The 27,906-nt window shown below is 41.6% G+C and overlaps 1 protein-coding gene across 2 annotated transcripts in view; it reads left to right on the forward strand.

The window, feature by feature from the left end:
* The window catches only part of LOC141911032 (uncharacterized), a 43,820-nt gene that overhangs the window by 12,496 nt on the left and 3,418 nt on the right, over nucleotides 1–27,906 (forward strand). Inside the window, exons 16-18 of one of the 2 annotated variants that reach the window (XM_074801978.1) lie at nucleotides 24,959–25,172; nucleotides 25,654–25,786; nucleotides 26,023–26,040. In XM_074801978.1, coding sequence (XP_074658079.1) covers nucleotides 24,959–25,172; nucleotides 25,654–25,786; nucleotides 26,023–26,040 — 365 coding nt within the window. The remainder of the gene's footprint in view (nucleotides 1–24,958; nucleotides 25,173–25,653; nucleotides 25,787–26,022; nucleotides 26,041–27,906) is intronic. The other variant, XM_074801979.1, reaches the window with a different exon arrangement.

A 27,906-nucleotide genomic window follows, 5' to 3' on the forward strand; every position in this document is an offset into this window, starting at 1 on the left:
CTTCAAATACTCCATGAATCAGCTGCAAGCACAGGGACTGTTCACATTGACCTTTGAAACAATGGGGTACACAACACAAGTTTTTTCACCTGATTACATGACTAACATTGAGCTAAGTTGCCTTGATTAGCGAATTTCCGATCAAATCTCTTTATTGATAAAGCCCATGTTATAATTGATTGACAAAGAATGGTTGCTTCGATTGCAATCAAAACGTATAATGAATTGAATTGTAATAGACCAAGTACAGTACTGGTGCACCCAGAGACTTCAAACTAGCTATAAGTAAACTTCCACACTCGTGTTTAAGGTTCCCCATTGTTTCCATAAGTCGTTCGTGTGGTTGAAGATGTACATACTTTTGCATGCTCTATATTGAATTATTATTAGTAGTCTGTAGTTTGTAGTTTGTTAAGGTTATTCTGCGTTGTATGTACAAATTGTTGTGGGTATTTTATTGAAGTCCTGTTCATCTTTGATTTATCAAAACATCTTTACGTTATTAGCCTTAGCTTTCCCTAGCACGCCACCGCTTTTATATGTATGGGCTTTCCTACTATATTAACAAATGCCAGGTGCTTCAGGTCCATATATAGATAGCACGGACCTTGCTTTACGTATGCTTTGCTTATTTTCTTTTTCATCTAGCGCATATTCTTCCCTCAATTCATTTCACTTGAAGACCCGACTTACATGGACCTTCGCATCAAACCGGACCGGAGTAGGAGTCCTTCGATGCAGAAACAAAAAGGTGCTCCATCCAGTCGATCGTCTCCGACTGGCAAAAAGAAAAGCCCTCTGCCTCAACGTAAAAAGAAAAGTACCTCATCGCCAAACCGATCGAAATTTTCAGGTGATCAAAAACCAGCCCCGAATGGAACTAGCGGGTCAAACGAAATTATGAAAACAGACGTTCCGGATGAAGTAGAGGAACATGTTGAGATTATGCCAACAGATATAGTTCAAATGCAGACCACTCCGAATTTCGAGGATATTGCAACTAGTGTACAATCGGTTGATACAACAGATTCCCGACAAATAGCAGCCCCGAGACCTAAAAAATGTGATACGATAGGACTTCTCAGGAAAGTGCCATCGAATAAAGTGTTGAAGAAGATTAAAAGGACAAGAAGCGAAAGGAACAAACAGGCTGGGAAAACTGAGCAATCTGATTCGAAAACTGCTGCGCAAGATCAAAATGCTGACCAAATCCAAACAATAAGCTCCGATTTGCCTTTTCAAGAAACGGATACGTCCGACGAAAATGATCAAACGCTGAGGGTTTGGAATAAATACGAGTCAATATATCTGACCACCGAACTAAGCGATCCTTCAGTAGTTACTAGAGAAAAAGCTTACGTGTATAAGTACGACGATACGCTGCAGTACGACCACGCGAGTGGTCGAGTTTGGAATAAGGTTAACATGGTGAACATCATCGGTGATGGTAGTCCTCCGTCGTCGGACGGCGAGGATATTACGCCCGAAGAAGAAAAGCTTTTGCGGCTTCTAAATGGTGGTGATATCGTCGAAAACGGCCAATGCTACGTGCTCCATAAATATAAATATTTCACCGATACAGCCACCGGGCTCAGCCGAATCGAAGCGAGAAAAAATAACGAGGGTGATAAAGACAATTTGGACGAGAATACTCGACAAAATAACGACCAGACAGACCCCCGCACGACAGGAAACAACCCAACCCCGCCGAACAAGAATAACGATAACATAAAAATGACAAACATTGTTTCAAAGGATATAGTGGAGTGTCTTGAAGTTCAAGAGAAAGCGTATCTTCGAGAGATTACTCCAAAAAACTTAATGACTGGTGATGATGGTAAGAAAAGTCTGCCTGAACCAGAAGAAAAGCCATTAGATGAATTAGAGAATGAAATACTTAAGAAAATGATTGAGGTGGTGCCCGAAGAAGTTGTTGAAGAAGAAATGACCAGAGTCGAATCGAAAGTAGTAGATAGTAGACCTGTAGAGAATGACGTAGAACCCGATGTACCAGAATCAAAGTCTTTTATTCAGAAAATTAAAGACAAACTTGCATCTAATCCAAAAGATGAGAAGCCAGAGGTAGAAAATATAGAAAACGAAAATTCAGTTGAAGAAGAGGAGATACCGAAAGTAGAATTTGGAAAAACCGAAAGCAAACCTTCTACTGGTGAAGACAAAGTCGAAGAGAATCCGGACAAACGTGATAAAGGAGGTTTTCGATTTGGTTTGAAATTTCCTCAGTTTAATACTCCAAGTTTCAGCGGGGAAGTAAAACCATCAGATCCAGAGGAAACCCTAGCAAAACTTGGTGGTGATTTAGATCCTTATTCGCGAGAAACGATACCCCCAATTGAAGGTTCAGACATCGATTTGAAAGTGGCTGATGAAAAGTTAATTGAAACTAAAATATCAAAAGTGGAGTTAGAACACACAAAAACCACGCCAGATCCAATTGATGAGAATGATGGGGAAACAACAAATATACCAGATGGATATGGTCATGGTCTCAAGCTACCAAAATTCAATACTCAAAAGTTAGGCGGAGTCGTTAAGTCTTCCAACTCTGACCAAAGCCCGGCAAAACCTCACAATGAAGGAACACCTGACCTATTGGGAACAAAGCCCGTGGTCGAAATCGATAACGATTCTGACATCAATGTTGATAAAAAAGTTGAAATTGAACCTTTGGAAATTTCTGCTGTAGGCGAAACAAATGATATGAAACCCGATAAAATATCATCAAAGTCGATTGTACAAAAAATAAAAGACAAGTTAACTACTAATCAAAAAGACACGAAACCAACAGTAGAAAATGAGGACAGCGACAAAAGTCTAACTAGTGAAAACGTGATTGAAATACCAAAAGTGGAAGTGGTGAAAACCGAAAGCAAACCAATCGCCAGTGAACCAAAAGACGATTCAGACAAAGCCGATAACGGAGGATTTGGCCTCGAGCTGAAATTACCAAAATCTAATGCTCCAAGGTTTGGTCGTGCTGATAAAACCACCGATCCAGATCAATTAGCTATACAACCTGAGGTCGATGAACAATCTGATTCATCTGCAACGGTTGAGAAAAACGATTTTAAACCCGATAAACCAGCACCAAGGTCAATTGTACAACAAATAAAAGAAAAGTTAACACCTAATCAAGCAGAGACAAAACCAACAATTGAAAATGAGGAAAGTGTCAAGCCTGAAAACGTGATTGAAGTAATACCGAAAGTGGAATTGGTGAAAAATGAAAGTGAATCAATTGCTAGTCATGGTGATGACTCAGATCAGACAGCAACAAATCCTGAGGTCGTTGGCAAGGCTGATCCGTCTGCTACAGTAAAGACAACAGATTCTAAGCCCGATAAACCAGCATCAAAGTCATTTGTTCAACAAATAAAAGAAAGGTTAACACCTAGTCAAAAAGACACAAAACCAACATTGGAAAATGAGGATAGTGAAAAGACTGAAACCATTGAACACGTGATTAAAGTCGAAATACCAGCAGTGGAATCGGTGAAAAAAGAAAGTGAACCAATTGCTAGTCGCGGTGATGATGCCACTGGCCAAGATCAAACAGCAGCAGAACCCGAAGTCGTGGGCAAGTCTGATCCATCTTCTACAATTGAGATAATTGATTCTAAACCCGGTAAACCAGCATCAAAATCATTTGTTCAACAAATGAAAGAAAAATTAACACCTTATCAAAAAGATACAAAATCAACAGTGGAAAATGATGATAGTGAAAAGATAGAAACTGCTGACAATGTAACTGAAGTCGAAATCGTTAGTCGTGGTGATAATGCGACTGACCCAGATCAAACAGCAGCAGAACCTGAGATCGTTGGCAAGGCTGATCCGTCTGCTACAATAAAGACAAAAGATTCTAAACCCGATAAACCAGCACCAAAGTCATTTGTTCAACAAATAAAAGAAAAGTTAACACCAAATCAAAAAGAAACAAAACCAACAGTGGAAAATGGTGATCGTGAAAAGATAGAAACTGTTGACAACGTAATTGAAGTCGAAATACCGAAAATGGAATCGGTGAAAAATGATGATGAACCAATTGTTAGTGAATCAGGAATTGAAGACAACTCGGACAAATCCAAGAAAGGTGGTTTTGGCTTTGATTTGAAATTACCAAAATTCAATGCTCCAAAATTTGGTCGCGATGATAAACCCTCCGATTTAAAACAAGCACCAACAAAACCAGAAGACGAGGAACAATCTGATCAGCCTATAGGGGACTTACCGTCTCATTCAACAAAACCAGAAGATGAGGAAAAACCTGACCCACCTATAAGAGCACCTGTGGTTAAAGATGTAGGTACTAATCTGAACAAAACCGTTGATGAAAATATAGAAATCGAACCTTTGGAAATATCTGCTGCAGTTGAAACGAATGATATGAAAGCCGGTGAACTACCATCAAAGTCGATTGTTCAAAGAATAAAAGACAAGCTAACTCCTAATGAAAAAGACACGAAACCAACAGTGAAAAATGATGACAGCGAGATAGGCCAAACTAGCGAAAACGTGATTGAAGTTGAAATTCCAAAAGTGGAACTGGTCAACACCGAAAGCAAACCAATTGCGTGTGAACCAAAAGTTGAAGACCATTCAGACAAACCCAATACAGGTGGATATGGCCTTGATCTGAAATTACCGAAATTTAATGGCCGTAGTGATAATGCCATTGACCCAGCTCAACCACCAACAGAACCTGAGCTCGATGACCAGTCTGATTCATCTGCAACGGTTGAGAAAAATGATCTTAATCCCGATAAACCAGCACCAAGGTCAACTGTACAACAAATAAAAGAAAAGTTGACATCTAATCAAGCAGAGACAAAACCAACAATTGACAATGAGGATAGTGACAAGCCTGAAAACGTGATTGAAGTAATACCGAAAGTGGAATTGGTGAAAAATGAAAGTGAATCAATTGCTAGTCATGGTGATGACTCAGATCAGACAGCAACAAATCCTGAGGTCGTTGGCAAGGCTGATCCGTCTGCTACAGTAAAGACAACAGATTCTAAACCCGATAAACCAGCATCAAAGTCATTTGTTCAACAAATAAAAGAAAGGTTAATACCTAATCAAAAAGACACAAAACCAACATTGGAAAATGAGGATAGTGAAAAGACTGAAACCATTGAACACGTGATTGAAGTCGAAATTGCAGAAGTGGAATCGGTGAAAAAAGAAAGTAAACCAATTGCTAGTCGCGGTGATAATGCCACTGGCCAAGATCAAACAGCAGCAGAACCCGAAGTCGTGGGCAAGTCTGACCCATCTTCTACAGTTGGGATAATTGATTCTAAACCCGGTAAACCAGCATCAAAGTCATTTGTTCAACAAATGAAAGAAAAATTAACACCTAATCAAAAAGATACAAAACCAACAGTGGAAAATGATGATAGTGAAAAGATTGAAACTGCTGACAACGTAACTGAAGTCGAAATACCGAAAGTGGAATCGGTGATAAATGAAAGTGTACCAATCGTTAGTCGTGGTGATAATGCGACTGACCCAGATCAAACAGCAGCAGAACCCGAAGTCGTGGGCAAGTCTGATCCATCTTCTACAGTTGAGATAATTGATTATAAACCCTGTAAACCAGCAACAAAATCATTTGTACAACAAATGAAAGACAAATTAACACCTAATCAAAAATATACAAAACCAACAGTGGAAAATGATGATCGTGAAAAGAGTGAAACTGTTGACAACGTAATTGAAGTCGAAATACCGAAAGGGGAATCAGTGAAAAATGAAAGTTTACCAATTATTAGTGAATCAGGAATTGAAGACAACTCGGACAAATCCAATAAAGGTGTTTTTGGCTTTGATTTGAAATTACCAAACTTCAATGCTCCAAAATTTGGTCGCGGTGATAAACCCTCCAATTTAAAACAAGCACCAACAAAACCAGAAGACGAGGAACAATCGGATCAACCTATAGGGGACCAACCGTCTGATTCAACAAAACCAGAAGACGAGGAACAATCGGATCGGCCTATAGCAATTCCTGGGGTTGAGGATGTAGATACTAAACCGAAGAAAACTGTTGATGAGGATATTGAAATTGAAACTTTGGCAGTATCTTCCGCAGTTGAAACAAATGATATGAATGCTGGTAAACCAGCATCAAAGTCAATTGTACGGCAAATTAAAGACAAGCTAATCTCAAACGCAAAAGACCCGAGAAATAATGAGAGTAGCGAAATTGATGTCACTGCAGAAAACATTACCGAAGTCGAAATACCGAAAGTGGATATTCTTCATACCGAAAGCAAACCAACTGCTATTGAACCAAAAATTGAGGATGACTCGGACAAACCCGATAAAGATGATTTTGGCCTTCATCTGGTATTACCAAAATTCAGTACTTCAAGGTTGGGTCGTGACGAAAAGCTCACTGACTTACAAGAAACACCAACAAAACCCAATGATGATGGCAAGACCAATCCACCAGAACCTACGATTGGAGAAGATTTAGGATCCGACATGGGCATTACTGCCGGTAAATCAACTGAAATTGAACCGGTGGAAATGGCCGATGCAATTGATAAAGATGATATGAAGCCAAATAAACCAGCATCAAAGTCTATCATCGAAAGGATAAAAGACAAATTAACACCTGATTCAAAAGACACGAAACCAGCAGTCGCAAAAGAGGACGCAACCATACTTAGCTCTGATGAAAACTTACCTGAATTAGCGAGTAATGATGATTCAAATGTATTCGCTCCTGAAGTCAAAGATAGATCTAAATCGAAAGCATTGCCGTACTGGCTCGATGATGAGAAGAAATTCATCGACTCAATCCTTAACCATTCCGTTCCTGATATGATGTCCAAGGAGCCAGTTGAGATTGTAGTAGAAATTGGTAAATCGATTTCTGGGCAAAACCACTCCGCACCCGCAATCATACCTAGCTCCAATGAAACCTTACCTGAATTGGCGAGTAAAGTTGATTTAAAAGTATTCGCTCCTGAACACAAAGATCGAACTAAATTGGAACCATTGCCATATTGGCTCGATGATGAAAAGAAATTCATCGACTCTATCCTTGACCAGTCCACTCTTGAGGTGATGTCCAAGAAGCCGGTTGAGATTGTACAAGAAATTGATAAATCGATTTCCGGGCAAAATCATTCCGCACCCGCAACCATACCTAGCTCCAATAAAACCATAATACCTGAATTTGCGAGTAAAGTGGATTCAAAAGTATTCACTCCTGAAGTTAAAAATAGAAAAACGGATCCATTGCCGTATTGGCTCAATGACGAAAAGAAATTTATCGACTGTATCGTTGACAAGTCCGCTCCTGAGATGGTGCCCAAGGAACCAGTAAAGGTCGCAGAAGAAATTGGTAAATCAGTATCCTACCAAAATCACTCGACGCCATCACATATAGTTAGCTTGAATGACACCTCACTCGACTCGTCGAGTAAAGAGGATTTAAAAGTCGTGGCTCCTGAGGTCAAGGATAATTGTAAATCGGATCCATTGCCGTCTTTGCTCGATGACGAAAAGGCATTCATTGAGTCCGTCGTTGACCAGTCTGCTCCTGAGATGGTGTCCAACGTACCGGTTGAGATTTTCGAGGAAGTTGGCAAATCTGTTTCCGAGCAATGTCAAGCAACGCCTGTTATCGTTGCACCAAGGGATGAGAGTACAAATACTTCGCCACAAACAGAAACGATTAAAACAACACCAATGAAGGATCGCTTGATGAACGATGACTCTAAAGAACGAAAGGTTGTTGAAGGCAAACCAACTGAAGCGGAATCGGAAAAAGATCGTGAAACTCTAAAGCCTGATTATCTGCCGTCGGTGATACCAATCAAAACTATAAAGCCGAAGGAAAATGTAAACCAGGTGAATATGGGGTTTAGCAAACGACGTTATATAAGAAGAGTTGTCGTTGATGGCGAAGCACCAGCATCAAAATCAGGTGAACAAATTCAAAAATCTCTCGAATCAGTGCCTTCTCCACAGGTAGATGCAACTGTAAAGCAAGGAGATAAAGCTCTGCCAATAGAGGTTCTCCCCGTAGAGAATGATGTAGAAACAGCCAAACCATCGGACACCTCTATTTCTGTACCATTTTGGCTCGATGAAGAGAAGACCTTCATAGATAACATTTCCGAAAAATGCGCACTGCTAAACAAAGAAGATACAAGGATTCTTAGTCAACCCGTTGAGATTGTAGAAGAGATCGGTAAATCGGTATCCGCGCAAAGCCAAGCAACGCCCGTTGTCTTTTCAAGCTCGAATATAATTCCTGAATTTTCAGGAGACGTAGATATCAAAACTCCTGCCGACACAGGAAATGGGTCCAAATGTAGTTCGTCATTGGAACCATCACCTTATTGGCTCGATGATGAAAAGAAATTCATCGACGGAATTTTGGACGATGGATCTTTAACGGTAGAAAATTCGAAATCTTCACCGCGAAAGAAAATGAAACTGATTGAGAGCAATGGAGAATCGGAAGTCAAACCGTCCGATATAGTATCCGACGAGGTTCAGGCTACCAACTCGAAACCGGTTTATTCGCAAGCAGTGGAAACAGTCGAGACAGTGCAACCAACAGAAGGAAATAGACAAGTGAAGAGGATCGTTATCAAAAGACGTGTAAGTCAAAGGCTTATTGAAAGCAAACCATCAGAATCGTATCCTGAACAAGTTCGAACTACGAGTGTGGTAGATATGTCAGCAGGAGGCGAGAAAAGGCTGAAAGATACTATTCCAACACCAACTCACGCAGTCGATGAAGAAAAGCCATTGGTGAAATCAATCTCTCTACCGTATTTGCTTGATGAAGAGAAGATGTTCATTGACAGCATTGCAGAAAAATATGCACAACAAGTGAAAGAAGATACAACTGCACAGAATGACCCAGTTGAGATTGTTGAAGAAATGAGTAAATCAGAATCCAGGCAAAGCCAATCGACACCCGTGCTTACATGTAGCATTGCTAATGTAATTCCTGAAATGCCAGCATCTGTAGGGACAGTAAATACTTTTAAGAATAGTTCTTCATCAGAAAAATTACCATATTGGCTCGAAGACGAAAAAAGTGTTGAGTTACCAAAGTTCTCTGGTTCTTATGCTACTGAAATGTTGGTGGAAAAGGACGAGATAGAAACCGCACCAGAGACAAGTGACGACACAAATGAAGGCGATTCTAAAAAAGGTGGTTTTGGATTTGGTATCAAGTTTCCGAAGTTCAAAGGTCCACGCTTTGGTAAAGGTGACAAATCTGCTGACCTGGATACTGATGTCGACAAAACTGAAGATATTGATGGACAGATCCCCAAGATTGAATTGGAACAGACCGAAACAAGTGTCGAGTTACCAAAGTTCTCTGGTTCCCATACTACCGAAAAGTTGATGGAAATGGGTGAAACCAAAACCGCGCCTGATACAAGTGACGACACACGTGAGGGCAATTCGGACAAAGGTGGCTTTGGATTTGGTTTCAAGTTTCCAAATTTCAAAGGTCCACGTTTTGGTAAAGGTGACAAATCTGCTGACCTGGACTTTGATGTCGATAAAACTGACGATATTGATGGACAGATCCCCAAGATTGAATTGGAACAGACCGAAACAAGTGTCGAGTTACCAAAGTTCTCTAGTTCCCATACTACCGAAAAGTTGATGGAAATGGGTGAAACCGAAACCGTGCCAGATACAAGTGACGACACAAGTGAGGGCAATTCGGATAAAGGTGGTTTTGGATTTGGTATCAAGTTTCCAAAGTTCCAAGGCCCACGTTTTGGTAAAGGTGACAAATCTGCTGACCTGGATATTGATGTCGATAAAACTGACGATATTGATGGTAAGATCCCCAAGATTGAATTGGAACAGACCGAAACAAGTGTCGAGTTACCAATGTTCTCTAGTTCTCATACTACCGAAAAGTTGATGGAAATGGGTGAAACCGAAACTGCGCCTGATACAAGTGACGACACAAGTGAGGGCAATTCGGACAAAGGTGGTTTTGGATTTGGTATCAAGTTTCCAAAGTTCAAAGGTCCACGTTTTGGTAAAGGCGACAAATCTGCTGACCTGGATATTGATGTCGATAAAACTGACGTTATTGATGGACAGATCCCCAAGATTGAATTGGAACAGACCGAAACAAGTGTCGAGTTACCAATGTTCTCTAGTTCTCATACTACCGAAAAGTTGATGGAAATGGGTGAAACCGAAACCGCGCCAGATACAAGTGACGACACAAGTGAGGGCAATTCGGACAAAGGTGGTTTTGGATTTGGTATCAAGTTTCCAAAGTTCAAAGGCCCACGTTTTGGTGAAGGTGACAAATCTGCTGACCTGGATATTGATGTCGACAAAATAGACGATATTGATGGACAGATCCCCAAGATTGAATTGGAACAGACCGAAACAAGTGTCGAGTTACCAAAGTTCTCTAGTCCTCATACTACCGAAAAGTTGATGGAAATGGGTGAGACCGAAACCGCGCCAGATACAAGTGACGACACAAGTGAGGGCAATTCGGACAAAGGTGGTTTTGGATTTGGTATCAAGTTTCCAAAGTTCAAAGGCCCACGTTTTGGTATAGGTGACAAATCTGCTGACCTAGATACTGATTTTGACAAAACTGAAGATATTGACTTAGAAGATCAGATCCCCAAGATTGAAATGGAGCAGAACGAAACAAGTGTTGATTTACCGAAGTTCTCTAGTTCTCGTACTACTGAAAAGTTGGTGGAGAAGGACGAGACCGAAACCGCGCCAGATACAAGTGACGATATAAATGAAGCCAATTCTAAAAAAGGTGGTTTTGGATTTGGAATCAAGTTCCCAAAGTTCAAAGGGCCACGTTTTGGTAAAGGTGACAAATCTGATGACCTGGATACTGATGTCGACAAAACTGACGATATTGGTGGACAGATCCCCAAGATTGAATTGAAACAGACCGAAACAAGTGTCGAGTTACCAAAGTTCTCTAGTTCCCATACTACGGAAAAGTTGATGGAAATGGGTGAAACCGAAACCGCGCCAGATACAAGTGACGACACAAGTGAGGGCAATTCGGACAAAGGTGGATTTGGATTTGGTATCAAGTTTCCAAAGTTCAAAGGTCCACGTTTTGATAAAGGTGACAAATCTGCTGACCTGGATATTGATGTCGACAAAACTGACGATATTGATGGACAGATCCCCAAGATTGAATTGGAACAGACCGAAACAAGTGTCGAGTTACCAAAGTTCTCTAGTTCTCATACTACCGAAAAGTTGATGGAAATGGGTGAAACCGAAACCGCGCCAGACACAAGTGACGACACAAGTGAGGGCAATTCGGACAAAGGTGGTTTTGGATTTGGTATTAAGTTTCCAAAGTTCAAAGGTCCACGTTTTGGTATAGGTGACAAATCTGCTGACATGGGTATTGATGTTGACAAAACTGACAATATTGATGGACAGATCCCCAAGATTGAATTGGAACAGACCGAAACAAGTGTCGAGTTACCAAAGTTCTCTAGTTCCCATACTACCGAAAAGTTGATGGAAATGGGTGAGACCGAAACCGCGCCAGATACAAGTGACGACACAAGTGAGGGCAAATCGGACAAAGGTGGTTTTGGATTTGGTATCAAGTTTCCAAAGTTCAAAGGCCCACGTTTTGGTAAAGGTGACAAATCTGCTGACCTGGATATTGATGTCGACAAAATAGACGATATTGATGGACAGATCCCCAAGATTGAATTGGAACAGACCGAAACAAGTGTCGAGTTACCAAAGTTCTCTCGTTCTCATACTACCGAAAAGTTGATGGAAATGGGTGAGACCGAAACCGCGCCAGATACAAGTGACGACACAAGTGTGGGCAATTCGGACAAAGGTGGTTTTGGATTTGGTATCAAGTTTCCAAAGTTCAAAGGCCCACGTTTTGGTAAAGGTGACAAATCTGCTGACCTGGATATTGATGTCGACAAAATAGACGATATTGATGGACAGATCCCCAAGATTGAATTGGAACAGACCGAAACAAGTGTCGAGTTACCAAAGTTCTCTAGTCCTCATACTACCGAAATGTTGATGGAAATGGGTGAGACCGAAACCGTGCCAGATACAAGTGACGACACAAGTGAGGGCAATTCGGACAAAGGTGGTTTTGGATTTGGTATCAAGTTTCCAAATTTCAAAGGCCCACGTTTTGGTAAAGGTGACAAATCTGCTGACCTAGATACTGATTTTGACAAAACTGAAGATATTGACTTAGAAGATCAGATCCCCAAGATTGAAATGGAGCAGAACGAAACAAGTGTTGATTTACAGAAGTTCTCTAGTTCTTGTACTACTGAAAAGTTGGTGGAGAAGGACGAGACCGAAACCGCGCCAGATACAAGTGACGACATAAATGAAGCCAATTCTAAAAAAGGTGGTTTTGGATTTGGAATCAAGTTCCCAAAGTTCAAAGGGCCACGTTTTGGTAAAGGTGACAAATCTGATGACCTGGATACTGATGTCGACAAAACTGACGATATTGGTGGACAGATCCCCAAGATTGAATTGGAACAGACCGAAACAAGTGTCGAGTTACCAAAGTTCTCTAGTCCTCATACTACCGAAAAGTTGATGGAAATAGGTGAAACCGAAGCCGCGCCAGATACAAGTGACGACACAAATGAGGGCAATTCGGACAAAGGTGGTTTTGGATTTGGTATCAAGTTTCCAAAGTTCAAAGGCCCACGTTTTGGTATAGGTGACAAATCTGCTGACCTAGATATTGATGTTGACAAATCTGACAATATTGATGGACAGATCCCCAAGATTGAATTGGAACAGACCGAAACAAGTGTCGAGTTACCAAAGTTCTCTAGTTCTCATACTACCGAAAAGTTGATGGAAATGGGTGAAACCGAAACCGCGCCAGACACAAGTGACGACACAAGTGAGGGCAATTCGGACAAAGGTGGTTTTGGATTTGGTATCAAGTTTCCAAAGTTCAAAGGCCCACGTTTTGGTAAAGGTGACAAATCTACTGACCTGGATATTGATGTCGACAAAACTGACGATATTGATGGACAGATCCCCAAGATTGAATTGGAACAGACCGAAACAAGTGTCGAGTTACCAAAGTTCTCTAGTTCCCATACTACCGAAAAGTTGATGGAAATGGGTGAGACCGAAACCGCGCCAGATACAAGTGACGACACAAGTGAGGGCAATTCGGACAAAGGTGGTTTTGGATTTGGTATCAAGTTTCCAAAGTTCAAAGGCCCACGTTTTGGTAAAGGTGACAAATCTGCTGACCTGGATATTGATGTCGACAAAACTGACGATATTGATGGACAGATCCCCAAGATTGAATTGGAACAGACCGAAACAAGTGTCGAGTTACCAAAGTTCTCTAGTTCCCATACTACCGAAAAGTTGATGGAAATGGGTGAGACCGAAACCGCGCCAGATACAAGTGACGACACAAGTGAGGGCAAATCGGACAAAAGTGGTTTTGGATTTGGTATCAAGTTTCCAAAGTTCAAAGGCCCACGTTTTGGTAAAGGTGACAAATCTGCTGACCTGGATATTGATGTTGACAGAACTGACGATATTGATGGACAGATCCCTAAGATTGAATTGGAACAGACCGAAACAAGTGTCGAGTTACCAAAGTTCTCTAGTTCCCATACTACCGAAAAGTTGATGGAAATGGGTGAGACCGAAACCGCGCCTGATACAAGTGACGACACAAGTGAAGGCAAATCGGACAAAAGTGGTTTTGGATTTGGTATCAAGTTTCCAAAGTTCAAAGGCCCACGTTTTGGTAAAGGTGACAAATCTGCTGACCTAGATACTGATTTTGACAAAACTGAAGATATTGACACAGAAGAACAGATCCCCAAGATTGAACTGGAGCAGAACGAAACAAGTGTTGATTTACCGAAGTTCTCTAGTTCTCGTACTACTGAAAAGTTGATGGAGAAGGACGAGACCGAAACCGCGCCAGATACAAGTGACGACATAAATGAAGCCAATTCTAAAATAGGTGGTTTTGGATTTGGAATCAAGTTCCCAAAGTTCAAAGGTCCACGTATTGGTAAAGGTGACAAATCTGATGACCTGGATACTGATGTCGACAAAACTGACGATATTGATGGACAGATCCCCAAGATTGAATTGGAACAGACCGAAACAAGTGTCGAGTTACCAAAGTTCTCTAGTTCTCATACTACCGAAAAGTTGATGGAAATGGGTGAGACCGAAACCGCGCCAGATACAAGTGACGACACAAGTGAAGGCAAATCGGACAAAAGTGGTTTTGGATTTGGTATCAAGTTTCCAAAGTTCAAAGGCCCTCGTTTTGGTAAAGGTGACAAATCTGCTGACCTAGATACTGATTTTGACAAAACTGAAGATATTGACTTAGAAGATCAGATCCCCAAGATTGAACTGGAGCAGAACGAAACAAGTGTTGATTTACCGAAGTTCTCTAGTTCTCGTACTACTGAAAAGTTGGTGGAGAAGGACGAGACCGAAACCGCGCCAGAAACAAGTGACGATATAAATGAAGCCAATTCTAAAAAAGGTGGATTTGGATTTGGTATCAAGTTTCCAAAGTTCAAAGGTCCACGTTTTGGAAAAGGTGACAAATCTGCTGTCCTGGATATTGATGTCGATAAAACTGACGATATTGATGGACAGATCCCCAAGATTGAATTGGAACAGACCGAAACAAGTGTCGAGTTACCAAAGTTCTCTAGTCCTCATACTACCGAAAAGTTGATGGAAATAGGTGAAACCGAAGCCGCGCCAGATACAAGTGACGACACAAGTGAGGGCAATTCGGACAAAGGTGGTTTTGGATTTGGTATCAAGTTTCCAAAGTTCAAAGTCCCACGTTTTGGTATAGGTGACAAATCTGCTGACCTAGATATTGATGTTGACAAATCTGACAATATTGATGGACAGATCCCCAAGATTGAATTGGAACAGACCGAAACAAGTGTCGAGTTACCAAAGTTCTCTAGTTCCCATACTACCGAAAAGTTGATGGAAATGGGTGAAACCGAAACCGCGCAAGATACAAGTGACGACACAAGTGAGGGCAATTCGGACAAAGGTGGTTTTGGATTTGGTATCAAGTTTCCAAAGTTCAAAGGCCCACGTTTTGGTAAAGGTGACAAATCTGCTGACCTAGATACTGATTTCGACAAAACTGAAGATATTGACTTAGAAGATCAGATCCCCAAGATTGAAATGGAGCAGAACGAAAGAAGTGTTGATTTACCGAAGTTCTCTAGTTCTCGTACTACTGAAAAGTTGGTGGAGAAGGACGAGACCGAAACCGCACCAGATACAAGTGACGACATAAATGAAGCCAATTCTAAAAAAGGTGGTTTTGGATTTGGAATCAAGTTCCCAAAGTTCAAAGGTCCACGTTTTGGTAAAGGTGACAAATCTGATGACCTGGATACTGATGTCGACAAAACTGACGATATTGGTGGACAGATCCCCAAGATTGAATTGGAACAGACCGAAACAAGTGTCGAGTTACCAAAGTTCTCTAGTTCCCATACTACCGAAAAGTTGATGGAAATGGGTGAAATCGAAACCGCGCCAGATACAAGTGACGACACAAGTGAGGGCAATTCGGACACAGGTGGTTTTGGATTCGGTATCAAGTTTCCAAAGTTCAAAGGCCCACGTTTTGGTGAAGGTGACAAATCTGCTGACCTGGATATTGATGTCGACAAAACTGACGATATTGATGGACAGATCCCCAAGATTGAAATGGAACAGACCGAAACAAGTGTCGAGTTACCAAAGTTCTCTAGTTCCCATACTACCGAAAAGTTGATGGAAATAGGTGAAACCGAAACCGCGCCAGATACAAGTGATGACACAAGTGAGGGCAATTCGGACAAAGGTGGTTTTGGATTTGGTATCAAGTTTCCAAAGTTCAAAGGCCCACGTTTTGGTAAAGGTGACAAATCTACTGACCTGGATATTGATGTCGACAAAACTGACGATATTGATGGACAGATCCCCAAGATTGAATTGGAACAGACCGAAACAAGTGTCGAGTTACCAAAGTTCTCTAGTTCCCATACTACCGAAAAGTTGATGGAAATGGGTGAGACCGAAACCGCGCCAGATACAAGTGACGACACAAGTGAGGGCAATTCGGACAAAGGTGGTTTTGGATTTGGTATCAAGTTTCCAAAGTTCAAAGGCCCACGTTTTGGTAAAGGTGACAAATCTGCTGACCTGGATATTGATGTCGACAAAACTGACGATATTGATGGACAGATCCCCAAGATTGAATTGGAACAGACCGAAACAAGTGTCGAGTTACCAAAGTTCTCTAGTTCCCATACTACCGAAAAGTTGATGGAAATGGGTGAGACCGAAACCGCGCCAGATACAAGTGACGACACAAGTGAGGGCAAATCGGACAAAAGTGGTTTTGGATTTGGTATCAAGTTTCCAAAGTTCAAAGGCCCACGTTTTGGTAAAGGTGACAAATCTGCTGACCTGGATATTGATGTCGACAAAACTGACGATATTGATGGACAGATCCCTAAGATTGAATTGGAACAGACCGAAACAAGTGTCGAGTTACCAAAGTTCTCTAGTTCCCATACTACCGAAAAGTTGATGGAAATGGGTGAGACCGAAACCGCGCCAGATACAAGTGACGACACAAGTGAAGGCAAATCGGACAAAAGTGGTTTTGGATTTGGTATCAAGTTTCCAAAGTTCAAAGGCCCACGTTTTGGTAAAGGTGACAAATCTGCTGACCTAGATACTGATTTTGACAAAACTGAAGATATTGACACAGAAGAACAGATCCCCAAGATTGAACTGGAGCAGAACGAAACAAGTGTTGATTTACCGAAGTTCTCTAGTTCTCGTACTACTGAAAAGTTGATGGAGAAGGACGAGACCGAAACCGCGCCAGATACAAGTGACGACATAAATGAAGCCAATTCTAAAATAGGTGGTTTTGGATTTGGAATCAAGTTCCCAAAGTTCAAAGGTCCACGTTTTGGTAAAGGTGACAAATCTGATGACCTGGATACTGATGTCGACAAAACTGACGATATTGATGGACAGATCCCCAAGATTGAATTGGAACAGACCGAAACAAGTGTCGAGTTACCAAAGTTCTCTAGTTCTCATACTACCGAAAAGTTGATGGAAATGGGTGAAACCGAAACCGCGCCAGATACAAGTGACGACACAAGTGAGAGCAATTCGGACAAAGGTGGTTTTGGATTTGGTATCAAGTTTCCAAAGTTCAAAGGCCCACGTTTTGGTAAAGGTGACAAATCTGCTGACCTGGATATTGATGTCGACAAAACTGACGATATTGATGGACAGATCCCCAAGATTGAATTGGAACAGACCGAAACAAGTGTCGAGTTACCAAAGTTCTCTAGTTCCCATACTACCGAAAAGTTGATGGAAATGGGTGAGACCGAAACCGCGCCAGATACAAGTGACGACACAAGTGAGGGCAAATCGGACAAAAGTGGTTTTGGATTTGGTATCAAGTTTCCAAAGTTCAAAGGCCCACGTTTTGGTAAAGGTGACAAATCTGCTGACCTGGATATTGATGTTGACAAAACTGACGATATTGATGGACAGATCCCTAAGATTGAATTGGAACAGACCGAAACAAGTGTCGAGTTACCAAAGTTCTCTAGTCCTCATACTACCGAAAAGTTGATGGAAATAGGTGAAACCGAAACCGCGCCAGATACAAGTGACGACACAAGTGTGGGCAATTCGGACAAAGGTGGTTTTGAATTTGGATTCAAGTTTCCAAAGTTCAAAGGCCCACGTTTTGGTAAAGGTGACAAATCTGCTGACCTGGATATTGTTGTCGACAAAACTGACGATATTGATGGACAGATCCCCAAGATTGAATTGGAACAGACCGAAACAAGTGTCGAGTTACCAAAGTTCTCTAGTTCCCATACTACCGAAAAGTTGAAGGAAATGGATGAGACCGAAACCGCGCCAGATACAAGTGACGACACAAGTGAGGGCAAATCGGACAAAAGTGGTTTTGGATTTGGTATCAAGTTTCCAAAGTTCAAAGGCCCACGTTTTGGTAAAGGTGACAAATCTGCTGACCTGGATATTGATGTCGACAAAACTGACGATATTGATGGACAGATCCCTAAGATTGAATTGGAACAGACCGAAACAAGTGTCGAGTTACCAAAGTTCTCTAGTTCCCATACTACCGAAAAGTTGATGGAAATGGGTGAGACCGAAACCGCGCCAGATACAAGTGACGACACAAGTGAAGGCAAATCGGACAAAAGTGGTTTTGGATTTGGTATCAAGTTTCCAAAGTTCAAAGGCCCACGTTTTGGTAAAGGTGACAAATCTGCTGACCTAGATACTGATTTTGACAAAACTGAAGATATTGACACAGAAGAACAGATCCCCAAGATTGAACTGGAGCAGAACGAAACAAGTGTTGATTTACCGAAGTTCTCTAGTTCTCGTACTACTGAAAAGTTGATGGAGAAGGACGAGACCGAAACCGCGCCAGATACAAGTGACGACATAAATGAAGCCAATTCTAAAATAGGTGGTTTTGGATTTGGAATCAAGTTCCCAAAGTTCAAAGGTCCACGTTTTGGTAAAGGTGACAAATCTGATGACCTGGATACTGATGTCGACAAAACTGACGATATTGATGGACAGATCCCCAAGATTGAATTGGAACAGACCGAAACAAGTGTCGAGTTACCAAAGTTCTCTAGTTCTCATACTACCGAAAAGTTGATGGAAATGGGTGAAACCGAAACCGCGCCAGATACAAGTGACGACACAAGTGAGAGCAATTCGGACAAAGGTGGTTTTGGATTTGGTATCAAGTTTCCAAAGTTCAAAGGCCCACGTTTTGGTAAAGGTGACAAATCTGCTGACCTGGATATTGATGTCGACAAAACTGACGATATTGATGGACAGATCCCCAAGATTGAATTGGAACAGACCGAAACAAGTGTCGAGTTACCAAAGTTCTCTAGTTCCCATACTACCGAAAAGTTGATGGAAATGGGTGAGACCGAAACCGCGCCAGATACAAGTGACGACACAAGTGAGGGCAAATCGGACAAAAGTGGTTTTGGATTTGGTATCAAGTTTCCAAAGTTCAAAGGCCCACGTTTTGGTAAAGGTGACAAATCTGCTGACCTGGATATTGATGTTGACAAAACTGACGATATTGATGGACAGATCCCTAAGATTGAATTGGAACAGACCGAAACAAGTGTCGAGTTACCAAAGTTCTCTAGTCCTCATACTACCGAAAAGTTGATGGAAATAGGTGAAACCGAAACCGCGCCAGATACAAGTGACGACACAAGTGTGGGCAATTCGGACAAAGGTGGTTTTGAATTTGGATTCAAGTTTCCAAAGTTCAAAGGCCCACGTTTTGGTAAAGGTGACAAATCTGCTGACCTGGATATTGTTGTCGACAAAACTGACGATATTGATGGACAGATCCCCAAGATTGAATTGGAACAGACCGAAACAAGTGTCGAGTTACCAAAGTTCTCTAGTTCCCATACTACCGAAAAGTTGAAGGAAATGGATGAGACCGAAACCGCGCCTGATACAAGTGACGACACAAGTGAGGGCAATTTGGACAAAGGTGGTTTTGGATTTGGTATCAAGTTTCCAAAGTTCAAAGGCCCACGTTTTGGTAAAGGTGACAAATCTACTGACCTGGATATTGATGTCGACAAAACTGACGATATTGATGGACAGATCCCCAAGATTGGATTGGAACAGACCGAAACAAGTGTCGAGTTACCAAAGTTCTCTAGTCCTCATACTACCGAAAAGTTGATGGAAATAGGTGAAACCGAAACCGCGCCAGATACAAGTGACGACACAAGTGTGGGCAATTCGGACAAAGGTGGTTTTGAATTTGGATTCAAGTTTCCAAAGTTCAAAGGCCCACGTTTTGGTAAAGGTGACAAATCTGCTGACCTGGATATTGTTGTCGACAAAACTGACGATATTGATGGACAGATCCCCAAGATTGAATTGGAACAGACCGAAACAAGTGTCGAGTTACCAAAGTTCTCTAGTTCTCATACTACCGAAAAGTTGATGGAAATGGGTGAAACCGAAACCGCGCCAGATACAAGTGACGACACAAGTGAAGGCAATTCGGACAAAGGTGGTTTTGGATTTGGTTTCAAGTTTCCAAAGTTCAAAGGTCCACGTTTTGGTAAAGGTGACAAATCTGCTGACCTAGATACTGATATTGACAAAACTGAAGATATTGACATAGAAGATCAGATCCCCAAGATTGAAATGGAGCAGAATGAAACAAGTGTTGACTTACCGATGTTCTCTAGTTCTCGTACTACTGAAAAGTTGGTGGAGAAGGACGAGACCGAAACCCCGCCAGATACAATTGACGTCATAGATAAAGCCAATTCTAAAAAAGGTGGTTTTGGATTTGGTATCAAGTTTCCAAAGTTCAAAGGTCCACGTTTTGGTAAAGGTGACAAATCTGCTGACCTGGATACTGATGTCGACAAACCTGACGATATTGATGTACAGATCCCCAAGATTGAATTGGAACAGACCGAAACAAGTGTCGTGTTACCAAAGTTCTCTAGTTCCCATAGTACCGAAAAGTTGATGGAAATGGGTGAAACCGAAACCGCGCCAGATACAAGTGACGACACAAGTGAGGTCAATTCGGACAAAGGTGGTTTTAAATTTGGTATCAAGTTTCCAAAGTTCAAAGGTCCACGTTTTGGTAAAGTTGACAAATCTGCTGACCTAGATACTGATATTGACAAAACTGAAGATATTGACATAGAAGATCAGATCCCCAAGATTGAAATGGAGCAGAACGAAACAAAAGTTGAGTTACCGAAGTTCTCTAGTTCTCGTACTACTGAAAAGTTGATGGAGAAGGACGAGACCGAAACCGCGCCAGATACAAGTGACGACATGAATAAAGCCAATTCTAAAAAAGTCGGTTTTGGATTTGGAATCAAGTTCCCAAAGTTCAAAGGCCCACGTTTTGGTAAAGGTGACAAATCTGATGACCTAGATCCTGATGAAGTTAAAACTGAAGGTATTGATAAAGATGGAAAGATCTCTGAGATTGAATTTCAGCAGCCGGAAACAAGTGTTGAATTACCCAAGTTCGCTAGTTCTCATACTACTGACAAGTTGATGGAAATGGATGTGACTGAAACCGCACCAGATACAAATGACGACACAACGGAAGAAGGCAAATATGACAAATCTGAAAAAGGTGGTTTTGGATTTGGCTTTAAGTTCCCAAAATTCAAAGGTCCACGTTTTGGCCGCGTTAGCAAATCTGGTGACCTAGATACTGATTTGGTTATGACCGAAAGTACAGAAATCGAAGAAGAAATTCCTAAGATTGAATTGAAACACAGCGAAACAAGTGTTGAATTACCAAAGTTCTCTAGTTCGCGTACTACTGACAGGCTGATGGACATGGAGAAGACCGAATCCACTTCAGATGTAGGTGATTTAGGTTTTGGTATAAAATTGCCGCGTTTCGGTCTTGGTGATAAAAAGGTTGAAATAGCCGATATCGACGGTGAATCGAATAAATCTAATTCGTTCCTGGGGAAAGCTAAAAATGCTTTAACGCATGAACCGAAAAGCATCGTTTATACTCCTGAGGGGACAAGCGAACCGGAAAGTGAACTATCTGTTCAGAATCCGTTTTACGATGAAATCGCCGTCGATCGCGTGGAAGAGGCAGCGGTACAATCAAAATCGATCATCCAAATGGTCAAGCAAAGATTTTCACCCGATTCCAGCGGTAAGTTCGACCAGACTACGACCGTTAAATCTGCGCAATTCGAGGACGCTAGCCCCGTCAATAAAACTGCCAAAGCTGAAAACTTCCTACAAAAAGTCAAAAATGTTTTCGCCTCCGATTCAGATGAGGTTAATTCCGATGAAGTGGTCGTCGAAAGGATAACGGCAACTGAGAGCATGGCGCCTCGGAGATTCGACGACAACGTCATAGAATTCATGGCTGCATTCGATTCCTGTGAAGTAGCGCGGGACGAAAGCGATCGAGGAATTTCGAAAACTATACATTCTTCTGGTAATTGGTCAAACAGAAACGAGCCCGACCCGCTGATATTGGACGATTATCAGTTGAGAATGTCCCGAGCGGACGACCCGATTATAGTCACTGGTACAGTAACTAATAAGGTTGAAACGTTACCCGATTTCGGAAACGATTTTGATTACAGCGGCGATTTCAACACTCAGTACAACACGGTTAATTTCGAGCCCAATTTCGAAATCGACGAAGAACTGCCGATTGAAGACGAATCGATACAAGCCACCAACGTAGCTCCGTCGCACTCTTCTGATCCTTCGGTTTTCGACAAAATAAAAGATAAATTCACCATCGCCAAACGACCAGGCTCCAAAGGTAAGGCTCCTCTCGTAAAAAATGTCGAATCGACTGATGTTGTGGCGGAGCTGAGCGATGACGAACTGAATCATTCATTTGAGGAAATCTTCGAGGATGAGGTAACGAACGCAGTTGACAACACATCCTCAGCCGACGGCGCGTTTCAGTCGACGAAGAAAGCTCTTCGAAAGATTAAGAAAACGCTAACCCCTAAATTACCGAGAAAGTCTAAAACCACGCCCGATTCGAAACGAACAGAAGCGAATGAAAAACTCAACACGACGTCACCGGATAACACCGTTAAAACACAGGATACTCGATCGGTTATGGCCATTGAGTTACCGCTTCCAGATGTATTGATGTCCAATAGCCAGTCATTGTCAAACAAGGACAAATCGCATCAAGAGCTGGAGTGCGCGAAAACGTCGTTACTTCCCGACGTAACTGCATCGGCTGATGTGCATACTTCAACGAATCCCGGAGTCTTGGAAAAAGTTGAAGACTTGCTTAGTACTACGAACGGAAAAACCGACCCAAAAGAAACGCACTTGCCGGATGGTACTGGCTTATCATTCGACAACGTAAATTATGTCTCACCGGACGCCGATACAACGGTAGAAGCCGGTAATTCCGAGATACAAATAGTGCCAATTTGTGAAACAAAGACCGAAGCCTTTTTCCAAGAACCGGTTGAAGAATTCAACCGCTCAAACGACGTTGATGTAACCGACGTTGAAGAATCGTCTATCGTTCCGGTTACCGAAGAGAAAACAGAAGCCTTCTTCCAAGCACCAATTGAAGATGTCATCGGCAAAGATGATATCGTCGCGTCAGAACCTGAACCGATAAATACGGCATTGGATACCTATTATTTCGATTTCGATGTTTTGAATGGTTCCGATGGCGAAGAAAGGTCCGAATCTGTCCTCGTATCACCGCCCCGGGAATCTATCTCGGCTGCCGGCGATAGGGCTGATGTCGATTGGACGTCGAGTCACGTTTTAGAATATACAGAAGATAACAAGCACGAAGATGAACTTAGTCGCCTACAAAACGATCAGTTGGTGATCGATACGGAGGCGACTAAAGCGGCGAATAGAGACGAGATGCTTTCGCCGACGTCGTCACTGTATTTCACCGCTGACGAGGACGACACGTCGAACGCCCTTTACACGGCCGACGAATTGAACGAATCGTCGGAAACGTTACTAGGGGAAGACGAGATTACCGATCAGATTTATGAAGAGGAGATCAACGCCGATGAGCTTGCGCTTTCGGAAGCCGCGCCTAACGCCGATAACCTTGAGACGGCGGTTGACGAGACGACGGAGGATTTCGCCTCGGCGGCGGTGACTGTTGAGACGGTAAGATTCCAAACATCGTTGGAAGCGTCGGTTTAGATTGAGTTCTGCTATCAGTGTGGTCTCGCACTCTACATTTTAAGATGAAATATGAAATTTTATCGCTGTATCCTGCTTACGGCATATCTTGTTCATCCCATTTTCGCAGCATGCCCCTGCTTATTTATTTACCTTCAAATGTCGCTTTTGCTTTCGCTGGGGTTTTTAGGAACGGATGGACATGTCTGAACCGATTGAGTGTAGTTCTTCTTCCGAGAAAACGGTAAAAACTTTGGTGTGATTTTTCGTGGAGCTAACTGATGTATTCAATAACGAATTATGAATGTGTTTGTACTACGTGGTAACAATGAGTTCTCGTTCTTTTTTCTTTTAACAGAAGAAAAGTGTAAAACAAACCTCGGGCAAAGTTTTTCAACGTTTGAGCAAGGGTTGTGAAAAGTGAAGTGACAAAAATATCAAAACACCAAACACAGTCAATGTCCGTGATAACTCTTAAATACCATTGCTCACTCCGAACACCAACATTTTCGAGGGAAGGCATTCGCTCAATCTAATGCAAATCCAATGGAAATACCATTATTTATAACGCTGCCTAATTCGTTTTAATGCCATACTTTTCATTGGTCGCAATAGTGTCGTTATAATGGGCTTTTGCTATATTACTGTGAATAGACCTTTCTCGTAAAACTTAGCCCGAGTAAGATTTCAAATTGTTATTTTCGACGGTTTCTCGTTGTTTATGGTGAAATAACGTTCTAACAAAAGTTTCGTTTCATCGTCATACCAGAAAACTGGATATACAGGTTTTGATACGTCTTCTCGAATTTTATTTTTAGATGGATTTGTTTCTTTCTTTCTTGAACTAAACGCGTTTTAACGGAAAACTAAAAAAAAATCTCGGTGCAGTTTTTGAGTTCAATTTGCCTCCGAGTTCGCAGTCAGAAAAGGACGATATCAGCACACGAGCTGTTGAACTGGGGCATTTGAGACGTTTCAAATAATTAATTTAAATGAAATGATTTCGAATTAGCGATGATCTGACCCCGCTGATGACCTGACCCAAAATCTGACCCCGCTGGTCGCTAAGACGAACAAGAATCGGCATCTCACTTCTTTTAATTTCAATAATCGCATTTAATCTCTTCAGGTGTGGGTTATCAGCGCCGTTGTCGATCCGAGAAGCGGCAAGGAAATCGGTTTCGATGAAGCGACGAAGAAGGGCATACTGCGCATGAGTGAGGGTATCTACTACAATCCGTTGACGCGACGTTCGAAACCGATTCCGCAGGCGATGAACGAACGACTGATCATCATGGAACTGAAAACTAGCGAAACGTCGGCTGAGGAGAAAACTTCTTACGGTTAGTACGAATTCAGTTCCACAGTTGGGGGTCAACTTGACTCCGAATTCAGTTCCACAGTTTAATTTGACACAAATTAATTTGACTCGTGATCGAGATGCACAGTTTAGTAGGTTTTTCTTGCATCTGAATCCAGTTCCGCAGCTGTGTGGGTCTAATTTGACTCTAGAACCAGTTCCATGGTTGTGTGGGTCTAATTTGACTTTGGATCCAGTTCCAAAGTTTTGTGGGTTTAATTTGAATCTGAACCCAGTTCCACACTTGTGCGGATTTAATGTGACTCTCAATTTAGTTCCACGCTTGTGTTTTGTTAGTTATATCTATGCCGATTATTGAATGTTTATCAAATATTACTCAATTCAAATCTAGCCTCTATGATTTACACCAAATAAATCTGCCCCCTTTGAATATATCGCTAATCTAGTTTAAAATCCCCGGGAATATTTCACTCATTGTAGCGATGTTGATGTTAATTTCATAGGCGTATTGACGGTTACCACCACACGACAAAGAAAGCAGTACACAATCAAACGCGTTATGGACACCGAAACGGACGAATTCGTCTCCATCGACGAGGCTAAGAAACGAGGCATCCTCGACCTTGACACCGGCAAGTAAGTAAAGCAATTTGTCAGAATATCGCTTAATGATTACCATTATCTTATCTGTACTCAAATTGCGAAAGATACGTAATCAAATTTTGAATATATCTTTTGTTGATTTCAATTATTCAATGAATAGCAATTCAAAAGTAATGAAATTAAAAAGATGTAGCTAATGTCAGTTGAAACTTCAAATTTGAAAAAACGGTCAGTTTGATATTGATTTCTTTATTGCACGTATTATACAGACCCAGTCACGAGCTCAGGTAACTTTTTTGAAAAACAAGTATCAATGTTTTGCACCTCCACTTTCTATATGCAAGATCAGTTACAGTAATCACGCATCATTGATCCGGACTTCCATCTTATCCAAACAGTCCAGAGCCTCACACCAACAAAAGAATATATATTCGCACAAGATTCACTTGGTTTTTAAAAGATCTAGGCGACTGTAGTTCAGTATATCTTCATGCGACTCTTCTCTTGGAAAGTGTCATGGAATCTGATATTTTGGTGTTAAGTTGTTCTTGCTCTGGTGTCGAATGGCACAGGGAATCACTTGATAAGAGGCTGCCCCACTGAGGATGCCTTATGTAAAATCTGGGTATTTCTGGTCGAGGGTCTGGGGATTTCGGACTCCCTGATCTGTAAGAACCTTGTGCACGATATAGTATTCGTCAAAAGAATTTGCGTGGACAAATCGATCCGGATTAAATGCGGTTTACTGCATATCTTATAGATAACGATCGGACAAACTTTTCCAAATTCTGCAGCAGAAACTCGAACCCTAAAATCAATTTTCGTTAAGCCCAGTTGCGGAATTGCGTCTTTAATCGAAAATTGTCAGAAAGCAATCCATCAGTTAGTTAATTGGCCGTAGAAGCAAAATAGGCTTAGGCTGGTCTTGAGTTCTTTGCTTGGTCATAGGCTTATAGACTGGTCTTATGTTAGATCGTTTTTAGAACCGAAATTAGCCGAGACTGGTTTATGCTTTTTCATTGGTATTGAACATGAATTCAACTTGATTATTGAAGATGGTCTTAGTAGTAGATCTATAAAGCTTTGACTGTGCAATTGGTCCCTGAGTTGCATTTCCTAGTAAACTACACGTAGCATGTTGTACGGCAGAATTATTCTCCTTTTTTACAATTGCACGCAAATCATTTTTCTTATACTTTTTGCGAACTCCCGAAAATCGAACTCGTACTATAGCATGTTATATATGTTTGTTTTTTTTTCTCAATCACATGGTTTTGAGTAAAAAAATGAACCGAACGCGTACTGGGCACTGCATTATTTTATGTAAATACACCCGAGCACTAGAATGCAACGTGCTTTTTGATTTCTTATAAATATCATCAAATCCAATAGTCGAACAAGAAAGTCGAAATTATGGAATAGCGATGAATGAATTCTTGCATGGCACTTGAACAAGCGCAGTGTACCTGATACAGTCGAAGGGATATCAGGTACATCGGTGTAACCCCTCGTACCTGCACCTGGAAATGCATTATATACCTGATGATGGCCGTTAGTAAAGCGGGGTACACCATTTTCAGGTTCTCTTTGGAACGGTGGTCCATTGCGCCTGATGTAAACCGGTGTATCCAAAGATGCACATTACTCTCCCGGTAGCAGCCGAGGTACTCTATCCTCGGAAGGTCGTTGTCAATACGTTGTATACAGATAATCCCACAATAATAACGAAAAACTATTGATAAGTCCGAAAGTAGTTCCTTGATTAGTAGTTTATTCGATGTTTCGACTTTATATGACTTCACATGATTTGTGATCGTTATTATCGTGGGACCGTCACAACACGGATACAGTGTTTTATCAACGGTATTCGAAGGCTCTATCTATCGGATTCCATAAGTTCGTTTCTTTCCAGCATTTGCTGAAAAAATCGTCCATATTCTGTGTATCTTGCACCGTCTGATTGCACTCCAGCAATTTGTTGCAAGTCCAGTGCACGAATTTCCATAAAGCGAGATTTTAGATAGTTTATGTTTTTTACACGTTATACCACGTTTTTTTATGGTGCATGTTTTTTCCTTGCTGGTCGTTAAGGTCACAGCCCGTTGCTTTATAAGTCTCTATATGGGCCGCGCAGTGACGAAATTGCTTCCAAC

The sequence above is a fragment of the Tubulanus polymorphus genome, chromosome 9, assembly GCF_964204645.1.
Source record: "Tubulanus polymorphus chromosome 9, tnTubPoly1.2, whole genome shotgun sequence".
Lineage (NCBI taxonomy): Eukaryota > Metazoa > Nemertea > Palaeonemertea > Tubulaniformes > Tubulanidae > Tubulanus > Tubulanus polymorphus.